Below are 24826 nucleotides of genomic sequence, written 5' to 3'. Positions count from 1 at the left end.
CATTAATTTATATGCACTTATTATGTCATTGGGAAATAGACAAATTATATATCTGACAGGACATTGATGATAGATGGCACCTCGACTTGTCTAAAACATATTTAAGTGCGGTCTCGCATGTAAACCAGTTTTGTACTTACTCTCAAAGCGGTGATTAACACCTTGATTATGAAAATTATTGCAATTTGAATGCAGGAATCTTGTTACTTAAAAGCTTCCTTATAAGTCTGGGAGCAATTAATTTTGTTGGATCATTAGTCAAATATTTGGTAACAGAAGTAATGTACTATTACCATTGTGTCCTCAGACGACTAATCTAATTTTCTAACATGCATGTGTATTTTTATACCATTTTAATACTTGGAGTTCGGTCATTTAAAAACTAGCTTTGTTTACTCTTTTGGACAAAAATATCGAAATATACGTTCAAATAAAATATTCAGAAAAGAGTTATAATAATGTAGGTGCCTAATAACAAGTGTACGGAATTAAAGTAATTTATTTATAATACTTATATACCAAAATTAGGCAGGTACCTACAGATAGGTATCAGCATATGACTACCTAGGTACCTAAAATCATTTTCAGAACCTACCTTAATGTTATACTTACTTACCGTTGAACATTAATTAAATATCTTCATTGTTTTGCGGAATTTAACTGCTCAGTTATTACTGACTTGACTATTATTGTCCGTAATATGAAAAATGTTGCAATTCTAAACATGTCTCTCCCGGCTATAAATCCACTGAAATTGTGTCAAGAAAGTGTCAAGAACGTCATAATTCACTCACACTGCGAAATTCCTCCTTAATTGAAAATCCGCTACTCATTTTTGAAACCTCTTGTGTTGAAGTGGAATTGTGAACGTGAAAAAAGCAACCTTACGTTACCAATATATAGAACTGAGATTTAAATTACTCTATTGTTTGGAGTTGTGTTGCGAAATCAGTTAAATAGTGCCCTGTTGAAGTCTCGAGGCGTCCCGCACGTAAAGTCTGTCATGCGAGTAACTACCGCCTCTGGTAAATTAGGTTTTTTACGAACATAATTTTCTATTATACGGCCCACGGTGACCGGGGTTCTTTGAGCGATGATATTATATTCTTATTATTTCCCTATTAGATAAATTATCATAATTCATCAATAAAACATGTATTTTATAAACTACTATGTTTACTTTCGTATACCTAATATTTTTGGGCATGATATACTATAACTTTGTTATACCGGGTGTGGCCTGTAATATGAGCAAAAAATTAAACTGTAGGCTGTACTCCTCATACTGACCAACATTTGTTCAGCAACTTTTAAAAATAACTTGTGGTTTGATTTTTAATACACTCTAAAGTTTATTCTAAGACGCAATGTATTGCGAATTTTGTTATATTTAAGGTGTGACAAGCAACGTCAGTCACAATAATATGGCGTGGCGATGGCGTCCATTGAAGATAATATTTATTTTGTATGAAAAATAGAGTGTCAAAATACTTCATAATTTTTAAAAGTTGTAGAACAAAAGTGTCACCGTTTGAGGAGTACAATCTATGTTTTAATTATTTGCTCATGTATACACGTCAAAGCCGCATTTACGGTTTATGCTCGTTGTACGTGTCGGATTTCTTAATGTTATGTTAAACAATCGAATCAAGAGTGAACAGGCACCTTCTGGGCGAGCTCGCTCCATCGTAGGCCACGTCTACGCCTCGGCTAGTCTGTGGCCATGAGAAAGCCCATTCATAATATATAAAAAAAATCGTAAAAATATGAACAACCTCATAAACGACAATTTTTTACTTGATAAGTTTACTTTTATCATGTAATATGTACACAAATAGTATTTTTAGCTACAGATACCTACAGATATAGGTCTATATTTAAGTATCATAGTTATTAATACAGTAGATCAGTGATAAACTAATTACAGAAAATAATTACATAATTAAGTAAAAAATATATTATTTCAGGAAGTCATGTCAATTTAAAACACTGCCTTCGGTCGTGTTACTCGTGTTTCAATTAATTGCCACTCGTTATGAATTTCCTACATTTCGTACTTGTATCGTAATGTACATAATTCATACATTTATTGTTACTGCTATGCGTTGTTTGAGTGTTTGTCAGAAAATAGAAACGCATAACTATTTTTCTATTTTCTGTACATAGAAGCGGAACCCTTCCCTACTTAAATATTGCGCTTGTTTTACGTTTTTACTAACATACCTACACTTTTTTATAGTAGCGGAACAAGAGATCTCTTTCTTGCTTGATTCACTCGGTAATTTGTGTTCAAAACTTTTTTACCGTATTTTAAACAAAAAACGATAGGTAGAAGATTAATATTAGAGTAATTTATACTTTAATAACGAGGGATAAAGTGTGGATTCCCAACATAATAGCAAGAAGATTAGACGTTTTTAGTAGTAATACGTCCGTTTTATGCGTTAGTCTCACGACAGGTGGTAAAAATAATAATCTTATAGATAGCTTACTTTGATTGCTCTATAGAGTAAGTGGTATGGGAAAAATCGCAAGCAAGGCGATAATTAATAGGTTAAGCTAATTATCATTTAAATCTTGTGTCAACATCAACACTTAATGTGCTTAGTTAAATAACTGTAGTTTGAATAAAAGATAATAAAAATAGCCTTTAGGTGTTTCTAGTATTAAAAACTTACAATAAGTAAACTTGCAATGTAAAATTTAGGTACTTGTAATCTTTAAACACTTGTAATTAGTGTATTTAGGTACCTACTATTTATCTTCTTTCGCAATAGTCCCAGTCGCCTCTGCGCGACCTGCCGATAGCCACTTAAGCCGCCTGGCTTTTTTCGTCACATCCTCTACTTTTGTCATTTCTTTCCGTTTGCTATTAGCTTTAGTCCGAGCATACTCGTTTTTATTTATTCGTTATCTTTTTCAAAGACCCATGTTTGACAGCCGATGTTATTAAGCATGTAAGTACGGGTATTGCCATGTCCTATACCTTTTTCTTTATATTAACAGTAATATAACCATTTTTTCATAATTTCCTTATATCCCTAAACAAATACTTCTTCCAAGATGTAGATATTCTTCTTTGTATTTTTTTGCATTATCTTCAAACGAGGTGTATGTACTTTTTCAGATCTTCTATTTTTTTCATTCTTTTTTGTATTATTTTCAGTTCCTACATTAGTAATATAATATACAAATATTTTGGTCTTAGATTAGATTAATATTTTGTCTTGTCCAATATTTTGATCTCTACTTGTAATAGAACAAACCTACTATCTATTAATTTCTTAATTGATTGTCGTATTGTAGCGACAGCGACACACTTCTTTATTGTTTAGTACGCTATGTGAATAGATGCTTTTCATTAATGAAACAACATACAAGCTTTATTATATTATTATTGCACAGTGATTCAAATGATTCATAAGTGTTTGTGTTAATCTGATAATAGTGATAAGACACTTGCCACTATAATTAGGGTAGGTATTCATTTCATGGGAACAAGACCATTTCTTGAATTTGAATTTAAGTTGTTTCAATTTAGTTTTAAGTACACTCTTATTTTTCTTATGACATTTAAAATATTATTTTCGTTTGACATGTGTGCATGCTCCATCTCTTGTTGATTTTATATTTGTATGCCAAATGGCAAAACATAATGAAACATAAATTATTGTATAAACATAGATCTATATTTAAAATTTGTTTACAAATAAATACATTTTGAATTTAAGTAAGTACCTATATAAGCACATTATATTTCTGTTTATCATATTAGTGTAGGGAGCATAAATAATCTTTCATTAACCAGCTTTATGTTTCTATACTGAATTAAAATACCATGTGCTTGCAGAATCGCATTTTCAAAAAGCGTTCACGATTAGCTCCCATCACGTGCCACGGAAACGGAAGTCGCGTGATAATACAATAAGGCCCTAGGGCTCGACCTTGCGATTTACATATATTCGTTTTTTAAGGAAAGTCAGTAGGAAGGTGGTAGGTAACATTTATTTTTGCATTTCAAAGCTCCACATTACAAGTACAAATATAGCTAAGTATGTTGAAGTCAGATGGCAAGTATGCCTAAAATTCTAGTAGGAATTTCTGAATTAGAAATTTCTATACTGAATTAAAATACCAGTGTTTTAAGGAAAGTCAGTAGGAAGGTGGTAGGTAACATTTATTTTTGCATTTCAAAGCTCCACATTACAAGTACAAATATAGCTAAGTATGTTGAAGTCAGATGGCAAGTATGCCTAAAATTCTAGTAGGAATTTCTGAATTAGAAATTTCTATACTGAATTAAAATACCATGTGCTTGCAGAATCGCATTTTCAAAAAGCGTTCACGATTAGCTCCCATCACGTGCCACGGAAACGGAAGTCGCGTGATAATACAATAAGGCCCTAGGGCTCGACCTTGCGATTTACATATATTCGTTTTTTAAGGAAAGTCAGTAGGAAGGTGGTAGGTAACATTTATTTTTGCATTTCAAAGCTCCACATTACAAGTACAAATATAGCTAAGTATGTTGAAGTCAGATGGCAATTATGCCTAAAATTCTAGTAGGAACACAACACACTTAACATTATTTTCTAGAGATGACGAAGCGTGTAACTCTCATCCAAAATTATTTATGGAGACTTGTGAAACTCGGAAAGATTTGAGTCGGGTCCTATTGCTTACATCATCCACATTTTGTCCACACCGTTAGTTAGGTACATCTTCATCAATACAATGTGAAACGTAATAAAACATCAAACACTTTTATAATAGAACTCAATTGCATGACCGCATTTTACTAACCACAAAACACAGTGACTTTTTGTAGCTATACTTCCTATCTACACTTGGTATCATGGCATAATACGCCCGCTACAATGTAGTATAATTACGCACGCTCAAGACAATCGTGCGATTGGCCGCGACAATCCCTAGCCTCACAAAATAGTGAAAGCCTACTATTACCGCTAACAAGGAAACATTTTTGTTGGAAAAATATGAAAACTTAAATTGGCATTTGAGAGGCGATAATTTGAGCCGTAAATACACATTACGGGTGTCGGATTACATTTGGAGAAATGTGTCTGGAAAGCATGCTGTGAAGTGTGACGTCTCGACTGACGCTTGTTATTTTGATTTGTTGAGTTTAGTAGGTACTACAGTTGTATCAGATTCTACTATTTCATTAAAACCAGTATATAATAAAATGTAGGTATAACTTCGTGCCTCTTTTACAAAACTATTTAATCGTAAGTCCAGTTTTTCCTTTAGTCAAGACTTTTAGAGGCACCTTTGTGTGTGCTTGAGTTGAAGTAGGTACCTAAACTTATTTCGGGTTTTTCTTATCTGGATTGATAAGCTATACGATTTTCTTAACAATGGAAATACCTTTATAAAATTATGGTAATGGTACATTTATACGATAAGTAAGTATAATAATGTAACTATGTATAAAATACCTAGTTTCCAGCGCTTTTGTAGGCATTTTGTACCTACGCTGCAACCTTTGTCCTGGGTTAGATTGAACGTTGAATACAATAGTCCTCGCGAAGGCTTTCTGTTACCTACTTTACCTTGGCTCATTTATTTTAGCTAACAAAGAAAGCTTTTGTATGAAAAAATACAAACATTTCATCCTGGCTTTGCCTAGAACCTAATTGTTTTAAATACGCTCTTTTGTTTTTAAATACACACTTGGACTTGTCAATCATAAGATTCATAAGGGTATGTACTTTTAAATACCTACGCACAAGTTACCGCTTAGGTTACTCTTAATTCATAATAAGCAAAACGTAACATTTTTCTACATAATTCAGATCGAACGATCAATATCTCATTACTTCTGCAAGTATAAAATTAGGCGAAATAAGCATTTAGGAGCGCCTTTGATTTGTCTTTATTGACGCTACCGAAACAAATGGTTTGTTTGAGAAGGGCGACTAATTAGACGTCAGAATTATTTGTTGCGCAAGCCAGGAACAGAGCTGGAGAGGAATTAACAATATTTATTTGAATAAATATTATTTCTTGATATAGAATGTTTTATTTGTAAATCGTTTAAACAGAGTTCGTCCACAATTTAAGGCCTATTTTACTTGCAACTACATTATGTCACAAAGGCATTCGTTTTTGATGGATTAGTACAGATCGGTAATTCTTTTAGTAAAGTTACATTATTTTATTCAATCATAGTAGATTTTTCCAACCGTCCCTTTCAGTTTTCAAAATGTATTGTATATGTATACATTTTTCGTCGGTTAAAATTACACGCATAATTTTTCTTAATAAAAATTACTCTATGTGTGACCATTGAATTTAAAACAGACCCAGAAGCAGTTTACGTAGATCCCACAAGCAGTGTTTTATGGGCAGCTCCGCTATTTTCCGCCGTACATGGTTCGTTTCTGTCCTAAAACAATTGCTTTAGATTTATGGGAGTTTTATTTATTCCGGTAGTACGAGTAAGTAGATCCGATATAGGTGACCCACTTAGGTTTATTGAAGTTACCGATTGTTCGAGAGATATTTTTTTGTGGGAAGGTATAATGTAAAAAATACTTATTTGAATGCCAATAAAAGTTTTTATCTGACTGCCAAAAAAGAGAGGACTGTTAACCTTAACTCAAATCTTGTAAATAAGAATTTCTGTTTCTTGTTAGCAAGTGTAACTTAAAAAACTACGTAAACAACTTTGTTCTAACCCGAACGTAAATAAAACCAACGTTTTTCTCGCTTATCACCTTTTACCGTAGATTTTTAATTACTACCCAAGAATCCAGCGCTATCAATCTTGAGGTGCACCTTGCGTTTAGGGCGCTGTCTCGAAACATTAAACAAATGACATGCGACAAAAGTCGCATGCCACGAATGTCGGCTCTAATCGCTAAGCGAGTGGGCTCAGTGGGTACCTTGAGACCATAGACTAGGAATCCTCTAGACCGAGTTTAGAGCAATTATTTCAGGCAACCGATAATGCCAAAAATGCGGGGGTGCGCGGGACGAGGTTAGCAAAGTTCCGTGCCGTGATTGGTCTGTTCAAAGACACAGACGTCACACAAAGACACTTTCGACTCGAACATGGAGTAAAATTACCGTATGCGTGGCAGAGGGGGTAGCGCGACTATGCTCAGTCTGGTGGATGTCTTGTCTGTGCTTGAGACGAAGCTTTTAAATACATGCAAATTGACACTGTCAATTAGACAGTGGCGACGACGAGTGATTTATTTTTCTCTTTACTTTATAATGCAATACAAGAAAACTGCAGATGTAGGATACATTAAATATCTAGATACGTGTGCAGCTGTGCTGTACTATTTTCGCAAGTATTTTATTTATTGATAAGATCAATTCACGCTTCCATAATGGCACAAGTTAATACATAAACACAGGTTAGACTTATTTTAGACGAACTTTTCACGCTCCAGTTCAGCAAGAACCTCAAAGTTATGATCGGGTCATATATTTTTATTTTATAAAACAAATGTCCTTATTTTTACTTAAGTAGGTACCTACTTACTAAAAGCTTTGGAGATAAGAATTTCACGAGAAATAAGAGAAAATATAAAAGGTCAAAGATCATAATAAATATTAATGGAAACAATATGAAATAAAAGACTCCTAAAGGTAATCTTAAGGACCAATCTGCCGGTACATTATAATGTTTGTAAAAGTCGATATTTATATATTTTTAAATTTCAGGAACAGACATATTAATAACAAGAAGTTGGAAAAGTAGCTATTAGTGTATAACCTATGTTAAATAAACTTTATTAACGGCAAAAAAAAACTTAATTAGTTACCTACGTCCAATATAACAAAACATCCTGACCCTCAAAAAAAGGATGAATCACGTTAGACCGGGCCGTGTTAGGGCCGGAGCTTCCGGCGCATCGTTTTCTATGGAAAGCATCACGTGGTCGCCTGTCATGTCATAGAAAAGTAAGCGCCGGAAGCTCCGGCCCGGACACGGCCCGGTCTAACGTGAGTCATCCTTAAATATCCTTGAGTCTCGCGAATCTATCCGGATTCTCAATTGTACAACTCGTAGGAATGTAGAGACAAAAGATAATTCATTACACAAAATATTTATGATAGGTAATAAACAGTGAGAACGGATTCCGAGGCCAGCTTGCGGGTGCAAATCCGTATCCCACAATCATTAGTGGACGGAAGGTCTCAAACTATACATTAATCTCACAAAATCTATAGGTAGCAAAAGGGTAGGTATAATTTTCAGACACTACATCAATTTAATAATATATTGAGTGCCGGAAGGGCGCTAGGTGAATTTTATGTTACTTAGTCGCTTTCCTCTAAAAAGCGGGAAAACGCTGGGATCGGCTCAAGCTATACATAATTTATATAGTAATCTTCTTTTTCAGTTTTCTCAAGCTCCTAAATGGATTACCATTGGTTACAATTTATTCTGGTACGATTATGTACATATTAAAATATGAAAATAATATAACATCTATACTTTACCGAGTGCGAACCGTACTTCAAATAATTTTTCAAAGACTAATTATTGTACAATCAAGGTCGAAATAGTCACGCTTGGCATTTTTGCAAGATATTAATATAGTTTAAAATTATAGTTATTTATGATGTGTCTAACGTTACTTATCAGAGTAGTTTTATACTTATTTAGACTCCAATATTTATAGACAAAAGTCCAGTCATTCGTATACAATAAGCGTTATTTTTATCTTTAAACTTCAAGATGTCAAAATGAACACGTCTTGATAAGGCGTTCAGCTCATTAAAGTACCTAGTTTCATTGAAATTTGAATTCAATATCTGTGAATTCAGAACACAGATCCAATTTGCAAGCCGCCACTAGAGCAGTAGAAAAGCTGACATAACCACGAGTCGACTCTCATCGGAGATGATTAGATTTTCAGAACCGCGGCTTCGTCCTGGATTCAACCAATCGTGGCGTAGCTAATGACATATCGGAGGCCGAATTTAGTCCATTCAACGAACACAACATGAATGATGTACAACATGAATGCAAATAAACTAAATAATAATAATAATAATTCAGCCTATATACGTCCCACTGCTGGGCACAGCGCAAATAAACTACTTGAATAATATTATATTTCTTTTTTTTACTTTATTATTTACAATAGAGACAGACAGAATTTTGCGTTTTAACGTAGATGGTGCTGTTTTTGTTTTCATTTTGATATGTACGTTTTAATTTTCAAAATGTGCAAGCGCGCCGTCTCATGAGACGACTCCTGGAAGCTTTGTCAAGATGACAATCATTGATAAAAAAAGCGTCAAACGAAACTTAAATAATGCATAGAAAGAGCCCGACTCTTTGTAGCCTCAGAGCCGATAAGTCATTTTATTTTCGTTTCGCGTTTGTGGATGTACGATTGTCATCTTGGCTAGGCCCCCTGATCTTATTGTATTTCGTAAGCACCAATCAGCGTGAGCTTTAACGCTGGTGTTCACGATCAAATTATTAAAACAGAATCGGCCTCCAAGGGTGCCCACTATACTTATCACATGGGTTACTGTAATACTTTTTCAAGTAGCCTAAAAAAACGTTAATCCCACGCGTGGCTTTCATTCGTGCCTGGTGTGCGCTTCAAGTGGTAAGCTGTATTAAAATGGAGAATACTTGTACACTCTAACGGGTCAATTCGATTTAATTCATTCATTATTTTAAAATTATGGCTTCAATTAGATGTGGTTTCACTAAAATTATTAATTATACTCGTCTCAATACTTACAGATGTCACAGCCGGTGAATAACAAAGCTACCAGATTTGTGTTTCCGACAATAAGGATCATAGTTGACCTACCGCTCTACATTATCATTTGATCCTAGACTTACACCAGTGGCCATTTTTTATAAGTTATAAGTAAATAAACAGCATCTAAATTCAGGGTCGCATTCTGGTTTAGGTACTGTACTTATTTATTATAAAAAAAGCACTGTAATTCTGTGAAAATTGGTGTCGTACCTACATAAAATATGTACCTACATCTTCGTTGAGTGGTGTACCTACTCGTATTTGTCAAAACAATTTTGACTGTTGTTTGGATTGCTAACTACGTCCGTATAACGTTTGATTGAAGCTTCGAGCAACACCGGCTTCCGACACGTCGGAAGGGAGGGGCCCAAGCGATATCTCACCGTACAAATCATTCTGCCATTTTTCGCGGGGGAAGGTGCACACAGTCGCACTTCTCACACACTTACATACAAAATCCAATCAAAGGCCCTACCGCGAACCACGTTCGACGTGTTGCCTCTCTATGGCACTTGTAAATTCATACGTAAGTGTGACAGGGAGGCAACACGTCGAACTTGGTTTGCGGTAGGCCCTCTGTAATGACGACACAAATACATAGAAAATGACACACGTCAAAGACAAATCTTGCAAACCTCGATCTCTTTTTGTGTACGGACGAGTGACTAGTGTCACAACACGTACACTAACACATTTTCTTTGAAGTATGTCATTGTATTCTGAGAGATGAGAAGTCGGATTTGTCGCTCGACCGATCCGCAATTTGTACTGAGCGAGTAAAATCGATAAATCCAACAATTACTTGAGACTAAAATATAATAATTGTATTTAAATGTAATTAAACGTATGATATGTAAAAAAAAAATATTACATGTGAAATGTAACACTTTCTTTTTGTAAATTTGATGTCCCCGACCTCTTTTTATAACAAAAAAACCGAGCAAACAGGCATTTTTGTGCAGCAGTGTTCACGCGCGCGTCTGGACTCAGTCTAGTGAAAAATCCAAGTGCAACTAGTTTTATTACCCGCGCTAGATTTTATTGACGCGCTAATCTTGTACCTCGGCAGAGGGGAAATAGTGCGAATGCCGCCTCCCTTCCGTGTTGCTCGAAGGATTGAAGGCTTGAATTGTCATCCTAACATTGTGTCAGCGACAAACCGATAGCGTGTCGACTGTGTTGCCACACTAGTGCCTAATGGTACCTTGGAATGTAGATTGTAGGTATTTTTCACAACAGTGACTTGCAAAAGTTTCATGCGATTCAGTCATTAGGAAAAGCAATTTATTTAGGTATATCCAGAATAATGGGAACCCTACAGGCCTACGTGTATTGATTGATTGCGGAAAAAGTTGAAGGATAAGTTTTGTGTGGATTAATCAGCATTAAGGTTCCACATTTTCGGCGAAGTTTAACAAAGGCTGGGAAAAAGACATGTCTGTTACTTTTGTCCATTTTATGGTCTTACCAAGTTGTATGCTAAAATGTGTGATTATAATTATATATCTTGGTAATTATGAATGTATGTAAACACTTTATTGTACTTACATAAGACATGTTAAATTACAATGAAACAATAATATATAAGTACAGCGTGTGTATTTCATAGGGGATACATTATACGCCCGTATGGAATACACACACTATATATAATGTACAAAGGCGAACTTATTGTTTAGGCATAATGAGGAATACACAAGGGTTTTTTATTTGGTTGAGAAAAAAGTATCATGTTTTATTAATGTACATAATTTTAGGATAGATTATCAAGAGATAACACCATATAGGTATATGGAAATATTTATAGATCTCGTGACTGATCTAATAGTATGTCTTTTTTACCATAGGTATATGTATTCATTAGTCTGCGTGGGATGACGATAATAATGATGGTTGATAAAAACCATCCTATGTCCTTCCTTTCCTCGGACCTCAAACTATCTCCATACCAAATTTCATCTAAATCAATTAAGCTGTTTATGCGTGAAAAGGCAACAGACAGACAAAGTTGTTAAATAGGAATGATCAACGTATAATATTCATGTATCTACACTTTAAAATTATTAATTAGTCTGATTTCTTTTTCAGTTAACGGGCGATCCAGCATTAGCATGGCACTATGAATAGTATACCGGGTGTGACCTGTAACACGAGCAAATAATTAAAACATAGATTGTACTCCTCAAAAGGTGACAATTTTGTTCAACAACTTTTAAAAATTATGAAGTATTTAGACTCCCTATTTTTCATACAAAATAAATATTATCTTCAATGGACGCCATCGCCACGCCATATTATTGTGATTGACGTTGCTTGTCACGCCTTAAACAAAACAAAATTCGCAATACATTGTGTCTTAGAATAAACTTTGAAATGTATTAAAAATCAAACCACATGTTATTTTTAAAAGTTGCTGAACAAATGTTGGTCAGTATAAGGAGTACAGCCTACAGTTTAATTTATTGCTCGTATTACAGGCCACACCCGGTATGTCTGGTAAGTACGACAAATTTTATCTAAAAAGTTCTAATGTCATTGTTACGTCAATTTAAAATCTGGTCCCCTTAACACCATAAACATCTATTCACAATACATATACGGTGTAAACGCAATAGCTTGCCTTTATAGTCAGTTACGTTACGGCAAAAGAACAAAATAATTCGTAGGCAGTCGTTTATGACTTCATAGGAGTCATTAATACTAACCGCGTTGAGTAACACTGCACTTATTTTGGCATCACACGGAAGTTTCGCCACGCAGCGCAGGCTGACCGTATGCAAGTGGCATCGTTGCAAAAAGGCAAATTACACGCCGGGCTGATTGTCGCAGCAATTAAATTACTCGTGAACGAGTTGCTCAATTCATAGATTTAAATTGATTTGAAACTCAATATGGGTCAGGTTGCAGTTTTATTGCTGCAGTACGCCTGGTAACCCCCTGAGGGCTGATTTAAAGTAAACAAGAGTTATGTAGTCGTGTATCTACTTGTCATTGGAATTGGCAATACAGAAATGGATATCATATCAGAAGCTCGTTTTAAATGCAATTCATGTTTCAGTTATTTTCAGTCTACTTTATCTGCTAATTTTAAACTGGTTGGTATTACGTAGGAGGTACAATAATGGTTCGATACTTGGCGTACGACGTTCATACGTACTATACTAGAGTTCAACTTGGAATATGCAGATAACCATCAGCTTAGCATACAGCGGATGCAACGCCGACATAGAAACAGAAGCTGTCATATTTCGAGCCGCTTGAATTGTTGTCGTGTGGCGTACGCACTACTAATTAAAAATATCACGTGACAACCTCACGTACCACGTGAAACATACTTTTTATTACAGAATTAAGGCTATCCTAATAAAATAAAACTTTATGCGGTAAGTTATTCTTTGTTGGTCAACTTAAGACAAAAAATCGTTTCATATAAAAATAATTGCAACCTATGTATGCGCTTTAAATCAATCTAAGTACTTACGGAGGTTCAAAAGTTCCGACTAATAGCATGTAATTACCGGCTAGGTCACGCTCATTAGCATGGCGGGCGCATCTCTGGAGAAACTCGGAGAAATACCGCCAAGGCCTTATCACGGCTCAAAAACCCTACAAACGTACGCATCTCAAGATCGCCATCTCGGTTTTCACTAGAAAATTATACGTGCGAGTGGAATAATTTAAATGTGACAATGTGTGTATATTTTCATTTTGTCTTTCACTTTACGCGTCTACAAACTTAGTTTCTTATCTAAGTACAGTATAAGTATTTATATAACTATTATATAATAGGGCATTTAAAAACAGTAGGTACAAAAATTAAGTTGTAGCCTTAGCTTTGGTCTGTCAAAATAACTTAGTGCATAACTAACTATACGATTTAGTATAACATGAGGTACTGTCTCAAATCAGTATGTACCTATAGTGTTCTAGTAATTAAATTATAGATAATTTAAAAAGTCATCCTGCACGCATATTTTGTGATACATGTGTTCGTACCACCGGTCAATCAGCTTGCGAAAAAGGTCGACCTTGTGTACAGTGTACACTCTTCGCCATAGATGTATGTGAAAATTTGGTCTTATATAGTTCACTAACATAAGGTTATGTTGTTGCCTTTGTTTCGAAACAAAGCAGTACCTAACCAGCAGCCGAGTTGCCCTTGCTTTGCGTTACGTACCACGGACGAATCTAAGATCTAAATGGCTTTAGGAGGGAGCGGAAATTATATCAATCACGTTTCTTTGATAAAATCGACCACAAATTACTGGTCTAGTCCACTCACAAATATACCAGGAAGTTATCGAGATTATATCAACAAACAATATATCTTCAAACCCAGTGGTCAGGTGCTTTGGTCAAATGTATTGGACATAGGACTAGTCGATAGGAATAATCGATATTCAAAGCCTACCTACCAGGAACCTACGCCTAGTCTAGAGCCGAAGACTCGTTAGTTCGTAATATCCTGCCGCTAAGCGCCGCTGCCGCCGCGATGATTACCGAACGCCCGGTATCGGGAAAACATTAATTTACCGATATATTTTCCTGAATGTCGAGGTTTCGTAATTTGAAGTTTTAAATATTTATGGCTGGGGAAGTAAAAAGAGTGGAATTAATATTACATTGTAAGAGATACCGTTACAGGCTATTAATTGTAAGTTACGTGCAAGCATTTGTATCGTTGGGCATTCATTTCGTATGTAGATAAATTTAATTAGCACTATAATTAATAATATTATTTGCGCATCGCATTGCATTGGAATAAGTACATAAATGCAAATATTAAGAACAGACTAAGTATAAAATCATTTGTGACCATGATAGCCTAAGATATTTAACTAAAAACTTTCAACATCAAAATAACGGATTACATTTGAGAATTTGTATTGTATGTGTTTGTGTTGTATTTATTTGTGTTGTATGTGTTGAATTTGTAGCGTTATATCCCTCAAAAGCTAATACGTATAACAACGCGTATATCATATCTATATATCACTTATACATTACTAGTTATTAGTATTACATAAATATGTCTAATAAGAACTGACCAGTTTTGCAGCTTTCATTACATTGTAGTACTTCACAAGTTCACACAACTTAATACCCCAAAGGAAACTTGAGACGCTGTTATTATGATATTGATGTTTTACTATACGTAAGTATAACAGTATTTTGATATTACGTATTGCGCTGGAGCGCTGCCAAACTTCAAGGAACATTTCGATGTAACGAAGCGATGTGTAACGAAGCTCTTCGTGTGAACTTGTCGGTCTAAGTAAATACATTTTAAAAGTCAATTTTTGTATCTTAATCTCAATGTTTGATATATGTGCAAAAGTCATTTAAAATCTAATTTCAATATTATAATTTAATAATAACCCAGTATTTACTTTCTATTGGTAGGATATTTATATTGATTGGTCCAACCGATGGCCTTCACTGGGATTTATTAATAGCTCATAATTTTTAAAAGTTGTTGATCAAAAGTGTCACCGTTTGAGGAATACAATCAATGTTTTAATTATTTGCTCGTGTTACAGGCCACACCCGGTATAGTTAAAACTATCAATAAAATGATTCGTAAATATCTTATATAGGTAGATACCATGTAGATACCTAATTAATCTAAGGGCCACTTGCACCACCTGGCACAGCAAGGGGCACTTGTGACCCGGGGTTACTTGGTTAAATCTGGAGTTACCATGGCTACCATCGCAATTTGACACTGGGTTAACGGTTTAACAAGTTCAAGTGGCGCTAAGCAGTGCAAATATTTCTCATTTACACTACATTTACGGTAGGTATATGTTTATGTCATCAATTCCGTATCATGTGCTACTAAAACTAATATAGTTAAGTATTTTTTTTTTTATTATGGATGAGCTTACTCATGGCCACAGATTAGCCGAGGCGTAGACGTGGCCTACGATGTAGCGAGCTCGCCCAGAAGGTGCCTGTTCACTCTTGATTTGAAGGTTGCCGGGTTATAAGAACACGGAAATATAGACGCCGGCAAGGAATTCCATTCCTTGGCAGTGCGCATAAGGAAAGTGGAAGCAAAGCGCTTCGTGCGAATTGGTGGAATATCTACCAAGTAAGGATGGAAACCGGCCGTGCGTCTAAATATCCGATGGTAGAATGGGGACGGTGGAATAAGCTCGTGTAGCTCTTGGGCACACTCCCCGAAGTGCAACCTGTAGAATACCGACAGGCTGGCGACTTTCCGCCGATGGGCCAAAGACTGAAGCTTAGCCGTTACCTTCTTGTCGCCAATCATCCTCCTGGCTCTGCGCTCCACTGAGTCCAAAGCGGCGAGTTGGTATTTAGCTGAGCCATCCCACAGGTGGCTGCAATACTCCATACACGACCGGACTTGAGCTTTGTAAAGTGTTAGAAGCTGTCCAGGTGTGAAGTATCGCTTCACCTTATTTAGGACGCCCAGCTTTCTGGCCGCAGTCAGTATTACTTAGTTAGTCTTACAATTCTAAGGCACACCAATGATCTATCTCTATTGTATAATTAAAAAACAGATATATGTTACCCACGTAGGAAAATCAATAATAGGTAGTTCACAAAACTTCCCGGAATTACATTTCAATTGATCTACGCCCACAAAAACATTAACCTAAATATCGAACTCGGAACTAAACACTACCATTATCCATAGGATGTAGTAAGCATCAATAGGCGTTGGTTAACATGGCAAAAACCATATGCAGGTTTGCACATAATGCATATATGACCTCCGCCACAATCGGCGAAGGTTCGCATGAGAACCTGAGATATGTCTAGTTATTGTCTGGCTGTATTGTTCAGTTCGCACATGAGATAAGGTAACTACTGATATGCATTCATGTTACGTGGATTGTTGAGGTAACAAGTTCCTAAAATAATATAATAATTCAGCCTATCCCACTGCTAGGCACAGGCCTCCTCTCGAGCGCGAGAGGGCTTGGGCTATAGTCCCCACGCTAGCCCAATGTGGATTGGGGACTTCACATACACCTTTGAATTTTTTCGCAGGTGTATGGTATGCAGGTTTCCTCACGATGTTTTCCTTCACCGAAAAGCGACTGGTAAATATCAAATGATATTTCGTGCATAAGTTCCGAAAAACTCGTTGGTACGAGCCGGGGTTTCAATCCGCGACCTCCGGATTGCAAGTCGCACGCTGTTACCGCTAGGCCACCACTACCAGCGCTCGAACAAGTTCCTAACTAATGAAAATTTGAGCTTTCGGCAGTCAAATCATTTACGCAGTGCTTTGAAAAATAAAGTTTTAACAATCCTGTTATTAATGCGTAAGTATTCGAAAACAATGTTATTTCAATTCCGGAATATCTGATTACTTCCTCCTATCGATCAATTTTGAAAACATATTGTGTTTCAGGAAACGATTTTTGTTGTGGCAACGTTTTGTTATTCAAATAATTGGGAAAGAATCTTGTAATTTTCCTAAATAATATGCTTCAATAGAGTTTCCAAATAGAACAAAAATATGAGTTACCTCTTGAATGATTATAATTTTACTTGATTAATTGAAGTTTTGTCGCATTGTATCTACATTTTGTGAAATTGTTTATTTATAACAGTACAAAGATATACATAGCAAAATTATGCCTCTATCTATTGCAAATGCAAATAAATAATAGTGTATTGTATATGCATATACCTAGTGATATTGACACACTAAAAAATTCCCACGCCATTCATATTAAACGCACTCTTCAATGCTACAAGAGCAACTTGAAATTCAACCAGCACTTAACTTTGCCATAAAAAGACTGTAGCGATAAAAATTGTATTTAATATTCTATGCACATACAAAATTAGAGATCGCGTGTTTTAACAGCACGTGTCGTGTGTATAATTTGAGAAAAATACATAATGGCCGGCTTGGAAGTTTTAAAGGGTTACCTAACTTCCATACGTAATGTAATATTAAAAAGGGTTCAAAGTTACAAGAATCTAAAGTTCAAATTTGTCCTGATTAAGTTTGCGCCATAGGACTCTCTTGGTCTGCTCCCGCGTTTATAATTAAGGACGTACATTTTCCGTTGAAATACGAATTCATTTGAGAACGCGCGCTAAACCGCAAATATTAACAGAAGTCTGCCAAGCTCTCGGTGGTGGCACTGTGGCACTGACATTCATTTCATAAAGTCTTATTTATTTTGAATTTTATTTCAATATTTAACTATTATGCAACGTACGTATACTTGTAGTGTACTACACCCTAAGAGGTGATGTACCTAACTTAAGCCATGAAAACTGCACGTCATTTTTTTTTGCATAAGTAAGTATTGTATGTTTACGAGAACAAGCTCAAACCGGTAACAAATTTGTTAAGTCAGAATCGGTCTCTAGAAGTAAAAACAAATCAAATAAAATTATTTAATAAAACAAAAAATTATAAATCCGATAACAAGACATAAAATGGCCTACAATGTAGGACTCCTATGATTCAGATGGGCTAAGCAAATAATACCTCTTCAGTCAACAACAACATAATTTGGCATTGCTAATTCGATATAGATAACGAGAATGTCGTCATGTAAAAAATAATTGGGATGCCTATCGACATTCCAATCGGTAAAATAAGTAGGAGATAATCGTATTCGATACTAAATAAGTCGTACGATTGCACGATTGACCCCGACGTTACACAATGCGAATACTCTACATAAGATGATCACAATCTATTGCGAGATGATAAGGCGGTACTCGTAAATATTTATTATAAAAGTTTTATGGAAAAATTACGAGATACGTATTAGCCTTGAGTTAAAAATTAACAACAACCACTAAAATCAAGATTATGAAAGAAACCCTTTAAAAATAAATCATCACTGGCGAAAAGGTCTACTATATCCTCGAAATGCTTATTTGACCATAGATCATAATGCCTTAACGCCTTAACTTACATGTAGGGCATGTAACCCTCTAAGACAACGACTATTTCGAACCCAAACGAACCATTGATTTCAGGGACATGTATAGGTACCGTAGAGTTTCGTATCTTCGCCTGGGTTTTCACACTTTTCCCAAAAAATCTCTCAAATTTGAAAGCATTTTAATCCGTTAAGGCGACAAAACGTTTTTTAGTATTCGTAACTATCAGTATACACCACTAAAACTTTTAATTTCATTGGTTAAGTTGGTAATAAATGGCCCCAAAGGCAATAGGCGATGTTTGGGTATTTTTCCCAATCTTCGCCTATGGCATGCCTTGCCGCTAATACTTACTTTTCTGTGACTTACACATGTTAAGTCGTATCTCCTTGGAATGTGCTAATATACTATGAACCTTAACTACACCAGACGAGGCATATATTTAAAAAACGGGGTAGTAGGCGAAGTTTGGTAACGGTTTGAAGTTGTTTTCATACATTTTCTATAATCTAGGGCTGCCAAAAATTTACCAACATGCCAAATAAAGGGGATTAATGGTTTATAAGTTAAAAAAATAATTATTTTTAACCAAATTGTTTAATTGTTGCAAAATTGTTGTTATTATCGTAATTGACATCAAATCAACCTTCTTTACACAAAGTGATACATAAAAATACCTATTTGGTACCTACTCAATATCAGTAAGAGTAGAAATAAACATTTGCATATAGCGTCAACTAAAATAACCAAACATAAGAAAATATTTAAATTTGGGAACAAGTAATGTCATTCACCAATGAATGTGGTACAAAAAATTTGTCAACCCAACTTTGGCAACAAGATAGACGCAAAGTACCCTCACCAATGTTTTATCCAATTGTGACTTCTAAACGTAAGCTAGCCATTAAATAATAGTTTCATATGAAAAAGAAATAGTTATAGGATATAAACATGTTAAAAGTTTAACATTACCGGGTCCGTATCACCGTTTAAAACTGAAGTTAAAACACTGGTTTAAAAAAACGTGTGGTCGGGGTCGCGAAAAAACCTCACTAAAGGTCAAGTTAAGTTAGCCTGTGTGAAGTTAGCCGCAGAATGTTCGAAGAATCTTGATACCCGTAAAAAATACTTTGTATTTAGCAGTTTTATGTAAGGCTTACATTAGAAACATTTTGTTAATGGCAACTTATGTCAAACTAGGCGAAAATAGGTAGCGTAGGCAAAGATACGAAACTCTACGTAGCGGATCTTTCTATCTGAAGACCTTAGGCCAACTAGATATACCTACCCGGACTTGTTTTTGTTAGCACTCGACAAAGCCTGCGTCGTGATCAGCAACGAACTATGAATGGACTTGTTTTTTATTGTTAATCTGAACTGTAATAAATTTAATTAAAATTTAATTAAAAAAACTTTTTGTTCCCATAGACAGGGTGATTTCTGGGTCGTGATCCAGAACCACTTTTTCTGACTCTGTAAATGATCCACATTATCATATTTATCATATTTGATTAAAAGATAATTACTTTAATTATTCTTATTTTTCAAGTAAAATTAATGTTATACTAAGTAATTATGGTCACCCTATGACTTTTGACATACGCTGTATGGAAAGCGACAAGACGTCACATTGAGTAGGGTCACAAAATTGTATACAAAAATGTTTTTTCCTACTTGTCATCTGGAAAATAATCATCATTATTGGTGATAAACAATAATTAACAACATCATTAGGCTCATCTTTGGATTCTGTATAATGTCTGGCTCTCTTACTCCACGACCCCGAAATCACTCTTGATTCGGTCAAATTGTGTTTTTTGAAAAACTAATTATAGCCAGCATTCTATGAATGTAGTATGATACCTTTGGGTATGGTGCTTTACGCACACTAGCGTCCCTCCCCCTCCCCCTGACGCAACCCCCCCTTTTAGCTTGAAATATGTCCCGGTTTACGGTTTTTTTTATTTTTGAGAAAAGTATTAGAGTTAGGAAAAAAGTGTCAAGGCAAGAAATATTCCCTATTAAATTCTTAACAAAAAAGGTTATATTATTTTTTTTGATACGACGCATCATATTGATGTTTTAGCTAGATGAACTTCGACAAAATTTTACCGTTGAAAAACTTGTTGAAGTTCAATATAACGTAGTACGTGACAGTACTGAAAGAAATCTTCACAAAGAATGAGCTTGCAAGCTTATTCTCCGTATTAGTTTTATTTCAGTACTATCACGTACTAACTTATATTGAACTTCAACAAGTTAATACATGAATATGGTGAGTCTTACCAAAAAGTTGTATATAACCTTTTTTGTTTAAAATTTATTAAGGATTATTTCTTACCTTGACACTTTTTTCCTAACTCTAATACTTTTCTCAAAAACAAAAAAAAAACCGTAAACCGGGACATATTTCAAGCTAAAAGGGGGGGTTGCGTCAGGGAGAGGGGGAGGGACGCTAGTGTGCGTAAAGCACCATACCCAAAGGTATCATACTACATTCATTGAATGCTGGCTATAATTTGTTTTTCTTGCCCATACATTAGAACATAATTTAACCGAATCATCTGTATTATCTCATTTTATAGCAGAATCGTGGATGCAACAAGTCGAACATAGATTCGTTTTTGTAAATTTCACGCGAAATGTTATAAAAAGGACTTGACAGTGTTGCCGTGCTTCGCTAAATTGCCCGACAAAGTTGAAATTGGAATGGAAAATAGGGAAATTCAAATTTTAATTATGAATATTCATGTACATGCTAACTGCAACGGTAATAGTTCTACGGAAGTTAATGAATGGTCAGGTTGCTAGTTTGTGTTCGTGACATTTTAGCTTTAGAATTCTTTAATTACTTACATACGTATGTACTTCTCTAGTGAAAAGCGTTAAAAAAATTATATTCATATAAATTTAATACTTGTACCCACATATTTATTATATTTGGTTGGGACCTACTAAAATATATGTATTGAGCTTAATTGTAGTTAATGAAGATTGTTCAAACAATTCGCATTCAATGCGTTAACATTGTTACTCATACTATTTCGTACTTAGGCCTTGACTTAGTACATCAAATAATATTCTACTACATTTAATTCAGTTGTATACCGTAGTTAAATAAAGCTGTTTCGCGTGACTCATAAAAGATAAAATAAAAAAGCACTACTGGAAGGAAAACTTTTTTAATACATTCTGCATTTTACAGGAACTAAAATTTCCTCGAAAACACAGTTTTTCCTCCGATCCGACCAAGTTTCCGATGTAATAACCTACTTTCGATAAATAAATGGGAAAACGTTCTATTTTTAAACGCTCTCAATCGTTTCCTTATCTATAGACAATAGAAAGATTCGCATACATTATGCGTTCACATCGGCCATCGAAGCGAAGAGCCAACATGGTTTACGTTACGTTCACGTTTTCTTTAGCACAATGAGATACGTGAAATACTAGATATTGAAACGATATGGATTGGATATGTCAGTATCAAACAAGTGTCAAAAGTGACATTTTTGTTTGAAGAAACGTCAAATTTGACACTTGTTTAACACTGACATATCCAATCCATATCGCGCTTATTTTACGTATCTCATTGTTCGAATATATATGGTCGTTAGATGTCTATTGTATGTAACTTCATAGAACACAGTAAGAATGCACTCTTCGTTAAAATTGTAGGTATAATTGGGTCCTAGTAATGTTTAAAAAATATAACAAATAATTTTTATTTAAGTATTATGGCCAATTAAGAAATTTCTGTTTGCAGATAATTAGAAATTGTACATGTTACTCGATAAATTGAAACAAAAATTTCGTTATTCGTGATATAGCGAGTGTTTAATGTGTGAATAAAAATAAATCTAACGGTTAGATCACTTTGATAAAAATAAAATATAGTACAACAATATAAGAGCAGATAACAAGAATGCATGAGTATGTACCATACGTGGGGAATGAGTATTATTTAGCCGTTTCTACACCCCCGGGCGCTTTCCTCGGCGCACGCGCGTTTAATATCATGCGGATAGCAAATGACGCGGGAAATCTTTGGCGAGGAAAATCTAAGTTGTCAAAACATTTCACACGTATATTAAAATCATAAATAATATAAATTAATAATACAAAATTATAATGCTAATGAGATTAGATTGCGGGTTTTCTAAGATTGAGATATGTCGGTATAAAAAAAACGCTGATAGCTAGGTAAGGGTAAGAGCGCGCGACTTTCAATCCGGGGTTCGCGGGTTTATACCCCGGCTCGTACCAATTTTTCGGAACTTATGTATGAAATATTTGATATTTACCAGTCGCTTTTCAGTGAAGGAAAACATCGTGAGGAAGCCGGACTAATCCCAACAAGGCCTAGTTTCCCCTCTAGGTTGGAATGTCAGATGACAGTCGCTTTCGTAAGAACTAGTGCCTACGCCAATTCTCGGGATTAGTTGTCAAGCGGACCCCAGGCTCACATGAGCTGTGGCAAAAAGCCGGGATAGTGCGAGGAAGATGACTTAATAGATAAGTCGCCGTAGGTGGTTATTAATAAAATTTAATGTAATTTTGAAAATGAGTATATTAAAAACATATTGTACTTCTTAGGTTTTCTGTAAATACTATTAGATTGTATAATATACCTATTAATAGTTGATTGGGTGTCCAAATAATCTAGTAATGAATAAAAAAATATTTAATAATTTTCAGAAAATAAATAGTATATAATTATAACGCTATTTTTTTTATTCTTAATATTGTTAAATTTTAAAACTACCTACTTACCGAATATTACAAAAATCTTCGTCTTCATTTTTTCAGCCAGCACTATCACAGCTCCAAAAAAAAAATATAAATTTAATTCGTTTTGAATTAGTTCGAAATTCGAACGCGGCGGCGTGATTCGCGCGTCACTGCCGATCCGCGTGTGCGCAGCGCTAGCGCCGGCGCCGGCCGCACGTTCACTTTCTACGTAGTGGGGTCGCCCTACGGGAAGACAAGGGTTTGTTGACATGCTCACAACAAAACAATTGACATGCGCATAACTCGATTATCAGCACGAAAACAAGCGCGATATTAAATAACTTTATGCTCTGTACGGAAATCGTGGCCACATTGATATTGTGTTGATTCTATTTCCACGTAAGATCATTCACAGAGTATAAGTAGGAGGGATTATTGCCTGTTAATGAATTCTGTATTGTATTATTTACAAAAAATATTGCATTACCTGTAAGTAGTTACGTATTTATGCAATTTAACGTGATATTAACTTCTAATTTCTTCCACTGGCCAAAGGACTGCACTTGGTAGAATGAAAACTTCATCTCTCAGAGCAAAGTAGACTCACTGACGCTAGCAGTGTTGAAAATATAATATTAGTTTTTCTACAATACATTCGTTTCCTTTTGTCAGCAGCGCCAGCGTTGAGAGCTTTCAGTAAGACATGGTTATTAGATACCTAACACTAAATTGGGCTCTAAAGCAGCAGCTAAAGATACAATCATAACCAAGATAAGCCCTAAGCTAAGAAAATAGATTACAATAAATTGCTAGAATGAGGCCGACTTGAACGTGTCTTACCGAGAGGATTTTAACCCGTATCGTCTAACTTTTACTGTTTCTACCACTCACGCTCTAAATTTTAAGAAGCCGTAACACTAGTTACAATTTCGTCTACTTAAGCCTTTTTGAAAACAGGGCAATATATACAATTAATTTATTATCAGGTAATTTATTGAACTGACGCTTTAGCAAATGCTGGGGAAGATACGTATTTGCATGAACTGGTAATAAAAATACCTAATTTAAAACGTACTAAATTCTCGAATAAAAATTTCAATATAAAGGTTCAGCCCAAACCATCTTAACCTCCTAAGACCCAGCCATACAAATAAAAAAACCAGAATTGGCCACTGAAATTTGAACCTTAAGTGCAGGGAATAAAGTTGATTTTGGTTTTGTTTGAAAATTGAACGAAACAAAATAAATGCGACTCTGTACCAATTGAATATGATTTAAATTTCATCGAACTGAATAAGTACTATAGGTAGGACCTTGAGCCTCAGGAGGTTAAACTATGAGCTGTGCGTAAATTAATTAATTGGTGTAGATTATTTATTAATTGGTGTTGTAAGTGTTTTTATAAAACGTACTTATACTAGTTTTAAGGTATCTAT

At 35.1% G+C, this 24826-nt stretch overlaps 1 protein-coding gene and 1 long non-coding RNA gene across 2 annotated transcripts in view; both read right to left on the bottom strand.

The window, feature by feature from the left end:
• Positions 1 to 23583, bottom strand: part of LOC134667987 (uncharacterized) — a 49843-nt gene extending 26260 nt beyond the window's left edge. Inside the window, exon 1 of the mRNA XM_063525426.1 lies at positions 23433 to 23583. Coding sequence (XP_063381496.1) covers positions 23433 to 23460 — 28 coding nt within the window. The 5' untranslated portion in view covers positions 23461 to 23583. The remainder of the gene's footprint in view (positions 1 to 23432) is intronic.
• Positions 1 to 24826, bottom strand: part of LOC134668106 (uncharacterized) — a 518821-nt gene that overhangs the window by 293922 nt on the left and 200073 nt on the right. The gene's annotated exons all lie outside the window — the stretch shown is intronic.

Source organism: Cydia fagiglandana, chromosome 1 (genome assembly GCF_963556715.1).
Source record: "Cydia fagiglandana chromosome 1, ilCydFagi1.1, whole genome shotgun sequence".
Classification (NCBI taxonomy): domain Eukaryota; kingdom Metazoa; phylum Arthropoda; class Insecta; order Lepidoptera; family Tortricidae; genus Cydia; species Cydia fagiglandana.
The sequence above is the reverse complement of the archived record's forward strand: the minus strand, read 5'-3'. Positions and strand labels throughout refer to the sequence as shown.